This window comes from Notechis scutatus, chromosome 4 (genome assembly GCF_049901735.1).
Source record: "Notechis scutatus isolate UNSWTSFEM ecotype Mainland chromosome 4, rNotScu1.2, whole genome shotgun sequence".
NCBI classification, from domain to species: Eukaryota; Metazoa; Chordata; class Lepidosauria; order Squamata; family Elapidae; genus Notechis; species Notechis scutatus.
In genome coordinates this window covers 74,618,704-74,626,393 of record NC_142012.1, presented here as the reverse complement: position 1 = coordinate 74,626,393, position 7,690 = coordinate 74,618,704, and the positions used below count along the sequence as shown (strand labels likewise).

The following is a 7,690-nucleotide window of genomic DNA, read 5'->3' as shown; positions in this document are numbered from 1 at the left end:
TCTTGACCAAGGCTTCCTGAGACCATAATTAAGCACACACTCAGTCCCAAACAAGTCTTGCTTTATTTCAACACTGGGAATTATGTGCATTCCCAGCCCACAATGAGTCCCAAACAGTCTCTCGAGATAAGCACCCACCTTTCTCTCCTTTGAATTGCTGCCAACAACTAAAGTGCCAAATTAACTGGGGAAAAAATAACCAAAGTACAAAGTCCACACAGAGCTTCAAGGCTTAATCCGAACAGAGCGAACGACTTTGCTTCCTGCAAAGGTTTCTCTACCTTTGCACTTCCTTTATACCTTAGGGGAGGGGCAATCACCTCCAAGCCTTACTTCCAAGTTGCCCCTTTTGTCTTAGCAGCTCTTGCCTTCTGGCAGCTCTGCACACATGCGCACTGGGAACAGGCTCCCTTTGTTCTTCTTCCTCGCTGCTGCCAGACTCTGGAGGCTCCGGAGTCGGCACATAACTCCCAGATGGTCCTGGACCCGACTCTGTATCAGACACAGGGCCCTCATCCAAGTCCTCCCCAGACTCCCGGACTGGTCCCCGTTCTTCCCCACTGTCTGATTCCACTGCCGTCTGCACAGGCTGCCATTGAACCACAAAAGTTAACTACAGGATCTCCAAGACATGATTCCAGTACCTCACTCTGAACAGTGAGGATAAACAAAATCAGGTTTACATTTTTAAAAAAAATAAAATTTACATGTGAACAAATACGTTTCAGATGCAGCTGCAAAATATTTTTAATAAATGGTTTTAATAAAACAGATGCTCATCTGTTTTACTGAGATTAAAACTATATGGCACCATTGTATGGCTCTTCAGTAAGTGCTTAGTCATGAGGTTACTTATTTTGGGGGTGCTCTTCCTTCAGTTTTCTTGGCACCCACAATTCCCAGTTAGCACCGGAAGCTAGAGTAACACAAACTGACCTCCAATTCATTTCAACATCACCTGCATCCTGACTTGGTATTTTGGTGAATCAAAGGTCGCTTTTCTTGGTTTTAGCTGATGCTCCATCTTAGCTGCTGATCTGCACATAATGCGGTTTTAATAGGACTTTAGCATGAGAAAGTTCATCCACATGTAGATGAATGACAATCCCCAACGTCTGTAATCAGCAAACTGGATGGAAAGGACCCCGGGAATTCTTGTCTAGCTGTACCTGGAGAGCTACAAATTCTCCTTTGTATCACAGAGCATAGAATAATAGAGTTGTATAATAATTGAATAATAGAATCACTTGAGATTTTCAAGAAGAGATTGGACTGCCATTTGTCAGAAATGATCTTCTGCTTGGGCGGCGGGGTTGGACTAGATGACATACAAGGCCCCTTCCAACTCTTTTAATGTATAATGTTGTCCAATCTCTTTTTGAAAGCCTTCAATGATGTAGCTACCCAGAACATCTGAAGGCAAACCATTCCACTGATTGATTGCTCTCATAGTTAGGAATTTCTCCTTAGTTCTCTCCCTGATTAATTTCCAACCATTATTTCTTGTCTTGACTTTTGGTGCTTTGGACAATAGTTTGATCCCTTCATCTTTTGCAGGAGCCCCTCAAATATTGGAATACTGCTATCATGTCATCCCTAGTCTTTCTTTTCATTAGACTAGACGTGCCCAATCCCTGTAACCATTCTTCATACGCTTTAGCCTCCAGCCCCCTAATCATTTTTGTTGCTTTTCTCTGGACTCTTTCCAGAGTCTCAACATCTTTTTTGGGACCAGAACTGGATGCAATTCTCCAAATATGATCTTACTAAGGTTTTAAGGCATGAGCTACTTTACTTAAGGTCTTTAAGGTACGGGCTAGAAAAATCAAACTATTGCACCTATAGAAATATTGGGGGGGAAAAACCCTTTTATGCATAGAGATTTGATTTCAAAGACTGAAAGTTCAATTCCATCAGAGACATCTTGCCTTGACTCAATTGTGGCCGAACATATTTCTGGAAGTGGGTCAAACCCATCCAATCCCCTAAACAGTGTGGCGAGGAGAAGAGACAACTTTAAGCAAGCTAACTCTACGAAAGGGTTAAATGAACACATCTACCCACAGACCCCCTTCCCTGTTTCTACCAAAGACCCTCTTTAAGCAGCCACCCTGGAGTCTGGCCTCCTTCTCAGCCCTCCAGCTCCTCTCTTCCTCCTCCCTTTGCAGAAGAAGACCTGTCTTCACTTTCAGGAAATCAGGGCTGGAGGAGCCCTAGGAAGGAGACCTTCTGCTTTCAAAGATCTTCACATCTAAAGAAGAAGAAAAAAAACCCTCAAGAATCCTTTCTCCTCTCAAGGAAACCTTCTGCTTTGAAATCTCTCAGGAAGGTCAGTTTTGCTCAGCTGAATATGTTTCTCAGTGATGCTTTTGCTTCTGCCAGCAAAGCTCTGCAAAAGTCTAGCTCGGCGGCTGTCATTCCGAATCTTTGCACAGAATTACCTGAGAACATCGGGCTCAAGGTAAGAGAAATAAAATAGCATGCCACCTATCCCATCAACTCTTCCTTGCTTCTTTTAAGTTGTTAGAGTGATTGATTTAACCAAATCTGTTCAGGATAAACCTGTTCTCTTTGTTATCTTTCTTAACGTCTAGGAGATCTGTCTTTCTCGGACTTTTCAATATATTACTTTCGGGTGGCAGCACCCATACAAAATCCTGGTTTAATTACCGCATAAAGAGGTCCAGGCATTTCTGTCCTAAGAGGACACAATCCTGGAACCTGGGGTGGGGGGTGGGGGGAAGCCATTTCAATATATATTCTGAATACTGTTATGAAGGGTTTGAATATGCCGCAGAAAAAAGTCGGTTAAAACATTTTTCATATTGTATGACTTATTTAAGCTGCTCAAACCGAATCTTTGCCATTTAAAACCTAAAAGAATAGCTATCCCCCCAAATTGGGAATCAAATGTGACTTAGAGTTTAATTGAAAAAAATAAATAAAAGTATTATGGAACATCACTGATATTGTTGATAATTATTTTTGTCTCACAAAGTAATATTTTTTTTTAAAAAAAAAATACAGTTTCAAAAGTGAGTTTCTGGTTCTAATATTGGTGCAGTTTTATGTATTCCCTTTGATAGCTTGCAAACCAGATTTTTTTAAGGGAAATTCTCTCTTTAACATTGTCGATCAGCTTAAGGGGCTGCCCCTCCAGCTGTTCCAAGAGCACCCCCTGCCTGCAGACCCAACTACAGTATCCCTCTGTAGTTTCCATCCTTGGTCCTTCTCATCGGCACGTTTCTCTCCTTTTTCTTCCTTTCCTGACATTTAAAATAATATTCTTTCCAAATAACCAAGTGAGTCGCACCCTCAAGACTCCTTAAAGTGTAGGCAATAAATGTGTCAGCACACAAAAGGAATCACTCTGCCATTGGAGGGAAATGAGATGATTGTAGAACCAGTAATTTTGTTTCCTGGGGGAGCCACTGAAGAAACAAGAGAAGGGAAGAACAGTGCCTGTGGCTAGTTTCCAAACAGCTGGTCACAGATGATACACATCTGATTCTCACAGATTTGGTTCCTCCACCAGATTTGCAGTTCGAAATCACTGAAGATCCTTTCTGGTGACCAAGGAAGGTGACAACTCCTATGCTAGATGGATTTCCAAGTTATATCAAATTTTGGCAGGACCCAAAGTGGCCGACTAACACAAGTAAAATGTCTAACCAATCTGTTTGTCTTCTGTAGTGCTTGAACACCCGATTAACAATCCATTACATTTAAGAAAGCCCATTTGCTGTCTTATTATTATCTCCCAGGTTTGCAACACAGAAGATGTCTGGAGCCCAGACGTGTCTGCCTTGCTGGTTTCTTCTGGCCATGTGCTTCAGCCATCCTTTCATCATGGCTGTTGGTTTACAGCAAAACCTGAAGAATGAGATGTTCCGTTTCTATCCCATGTTGATGCTTGGAGAAGGCAAGGAAATGACAATCGCTCTTTCAAAAGGAATGCCTCAAAGGTGAGAGAGGCCGTCTTTTCCTTTCCATTTTGGGTAGATTCCAGAGTCCCTTTCTTCTACAGAATGATTTTTGTTCACGGGTGTGAGATTAAAGTCTTCTGTCTAAGGGTTTTGTCTTATGACATCCCTCAGGTTCCCAAACCCTGTTGAGAGGGACAACTTCAGCAATGAAGTGTTGCTTTACCATGGACCTCGGAGAAGGTTTTCGAAAACCAACTTCTCAGGGAGCTCTGGCCTTCCCTATAAGAAGGTGCTTTGATTCTAGAATAGAATAGAGCTGGAAGGGACCTTGGAGGTCATCTAGTCCTCCCTGCTCAAGAAGCAGAACCTATACCATCTCAGAAAAATGACTGTCCAGTTTCTTAAAAACCTCACCCATAATTAGAGTGCCCACAACTTCTGAAGGCAACTTCTGTTCCACTGGTTAATTGTCCTCCCTGTCAGAAAATTTCTCCTTAATTCCAGACTGCTCCTCTCTTTGTTCAGTTTCCAACCATTATTTGCCCTCCAACCATTATATGCTTTGGAAAATTCTCTTGAGATTGATGTGTATATGTTTGTCTTAAAAAAATAAAACAATAATAATAAAAAATAGAGAGATTGATCAAACTTGCATATAAACACACTGATTCCAAAGTAAAATATTCACAGGGATTCTTTTAGCTGAATAATTCCATCAAACTCTGACTGCATTGTTGATGTTAAGATTGTTTGGTCTCTCTCCTCACCCGCTTTCTGTGATGTAAAATGAACACAACATCCATTCGTTTCCAGGTGCTATTTTGTTCTAAAAGAAAGCAAAACCTCTGCATTCTTCACAGTGAGAGTAACCCCGTGTGATATCCCCATTGAGTGGAGTATACGAGTCCCTAAGCCATCGGCAAACTATTTTGGGAAAACAATTTCTGGTAAGCAAGAGGGAAGTTGAATAGATGTATAATGTCTCCCCCCACCTCCCTCCCTCTCCTTTTCCTTCTTCCATTCCATTCCTCTTTCTCTTAACAAGATCTAGATAGTATATGAAAGGAAGATTGACTTAGATTCATTTAGAACCTGATTTGTACCGACTATTAACTAACAAGATTTCTATCCCTAATTAAACATTTAATGTTGAAGTCTCAGCACCAGAAAAAATCCCTGCTTGGATAGAAGCTAAGCAGGACCAGGCCTGGTTAATACTTGGAGGGGAGACTCCAAGAGGTCACCTAGTCTAGAAAGTTGAAAAAGAATGGCACAAGGCAGCAATAGAAACCTCCTTCCATTGCGCTCTCTGGAAAATTACATAGACTTCAAGCCCAACTTAAACATGACCTGAAACTGTTTTCAGATTCCCAAAACCAAAACCAAAAAGGAAGTATAGACTTCCTCAAGGTATCGACATTGTATTCACTGATCAATGTATGCCTTTCCCATCTCCATTAACTTTAAAAACATTGCCTGTCTTCTGTTTAATTGGCAGATCATTTGAATGCTCAGGAAGTCCTCCCATTCCAGAAGGGCTCCAAGTTAGTGCAAACTCTCTTTAGTTATCGAGGTAATTCGGTGGAAAGCTACACAGGACCATCTCATCATTCCACAGTCTACGTGCTTGAATTCCTCTCCATCGAGAAAGACACCCAGATTAAAGCATATCTGACCACAGACCCTACATCTAATGACTTTTATCCAGAACTGCCTATGGATCCCCGCGTTGACGTCATTGGGATTGGCCCCACCACGGTAACTCTGACTTGGAAGCAGAGCCCGAGTGTCCTGCCATCCCAAGGAAACGTTCATTATTGTCTCCTGGTGAATGAAAACTACAACTTCAAGACTTGGTGTGCTGCAGAAACAGCAACACAACCTTCAGGGGTGAAGCTGTCTGCTTCTTTGGGGATCTTTCCTTCCACAGATAGCCTCACCTCTCAGGGACTGAAAGCCCAGTCCAAGAGCAAAGTCAGCATGAGTTACAAAGGTGGCAATGCCCAGGTGAAACACGTTTGTGTGGGGCTCACAAACACCTACACAGTGTCCCACCTGACTCCCGGCATTCAGTACTACTTTGATGTTTTCATCATCAATTTCCTCACCAACACCAGTGTTGCTTATACCGGAGCCTTTGCCCGAACTCTTGAAAATCCCAACGTGAGCAAACTGAAGGACGGGAAGGTGATTCAGTTGAGGCTGGATGGGAGGAAACAGCCCTTGTACAATTTGCTGTACCAGGCAACGCAGAGGCAGGTCCAGTTTGCCTTCCAGTCTTGCAGCGGGCAACTCCAAGTGGAAATATCCAAGGACGGGAAAGTCCTGATGTCAGAGAGATTTGCTGGCTTGAGGCATTTCATCCTGAAAGGAAGGTTGGGAGACACCTACCTGGTCCATCTCTGGCCCACTGAGACTTCAGCTGCATCCGTGAAGGTTCAGGTGTCCTCTCTCTTCCATAGGCCTTTCTTCCCAGCTCTCCCAGAGAGCTTAAAGATCAAGTCCTTCAACAAACTGAGGAGCTGCCATTCAGTCACCATCGCCTGGCTTGGAACTCAGGAACTGAGCCAGTATTGCATCTACAAGAAGGAGATTGAGGAGGACCAAGCGTGGGTGGCCACCAGGAAGGTTGATAGGTGCTCTGGGCCGGAGTTGAGGCAGAAGAGTGAAAAAGTCCTCTGCAAGTTCTTCCACGATCTCAATCTGCAACGAGCAGTGACTACCGAAACCATCAGGGGCCTGGAAGCAGGGACGGCCTACCTTTTTGATGTGTATCTCATTGGGTCCTCGGGGCTTCCCATCCGCTATTACAGCAAGGTTGTGAAGACAAGGAAGAGATGCTGAGCATCTTCAATCCCCCCGAGGAAAGGTAAAACTGGAGAAACACCAAACAAAAGTAATGTTGGTGGTTGCCGCCTTCAGAATCAACCGGGGCACAAAATTGTGTTGAAGTCGCAAGATCTGAGATGGACATCTTTGCTCAGAAAACTAGATTTGCCCCAGAGCCTCTCTCCTTTGACCCAGAGGTTCTTCCCTACAACAAAATAACCACCACTGGAATTAAATCCCCCCCCCCAACCTACAAAATCAAAAACTGGAACTATTTTGTAAGGTCAAATCCTTTTGCTTTGTCTTGCAGTTTAATGCCAGAGATTCTCATCTGGAGTTTGAGGCTTGATGGAACGACCTGTTAGCAAAACTCCCTTTTTCTAGCACTGTTTAGGAGCAAATGCTTCTCCTTTGGCCCTTGCAAAAACGCTGAAAGAACCATCAGAAGAGAAATCTTGGCATAATCAAGCAGCTAGATTATGCCTCAGTATTTCCATCTATCATGCAGAGAAAACTGAAGAAGGGTGGTGGGCCCCTTCCCAATATCCCTCCTCCTCCATTTCACGTAAATAGTTACTCTAACCCAGAGAAAAATCAATATGCTCTGCAGTTTACTTATTATAGGTGTCTCATTTAGTCCTAATACATCATCATAATCGGAGGTGGTATTCAGCCGGTTTGGACCGGTTCTGGCCTACCAGTAGTGGAAATGTTGACCAGGTTGGAGAACTGGCAAATACCACCTCTGGCTGCCCTCACTCACCCACCCCTGCTCTTTCCGGTTCTTTATTCCACTGATTTTTAGCTCAACTGATTTGGGGAACAGAGTGGATTTCTGCGCCTCAGCTGAACTAAAAAAAAAACAGCTCAGGCGATCTTTGACTGCTGCGCGAGAGCAATCTTCGAGTGCTGCTGCCTAACGTGCACTTCACGCG

At 43.4% G+C, this 7,690-nt stretch overlaps 1 protein-coding gene across 2 annotated transcripts; it reads left to right on the top strand.

Moving 5' to 3' along the window:
* The first annotated feature begins 2,247 nt into the window (after positions 1 to 2,247).
* On the top strand, positions 2,248 to 7,690 carry LOC113416362 (protein NDNF-like). 2 transcript variants are annotated; one of them, XM_026674182.2, is made up of 4 exons: positions 2,248 to 2,329; positions 3,765 to 3,965; positions 4,740 to 4,873; positions 5,425 to 7,690. In XM_026674182.2, exons 2-4 carry the CDS (start codon positions 3,781 to 3,783, stop codon positions 6,768 to 6,770), a joined length of 1,665 nt encoding a protein of 554 aa, XP_026529967.1. In that variant the 5' UTR covers positions 2,248 to 2,329; positions 3,765 to 3,780; the 3' UTR covers positions 6,771 to 7,690. The 2 variants fall into 2 exon arrangements, with proteins under 2 accessions (XP_026529967.1, XP_087819964.1); XM_087963838.1 differs by lacking the exon at positions 2,248 to 2,329 and adding an exon at positions 2,361 to 2,461.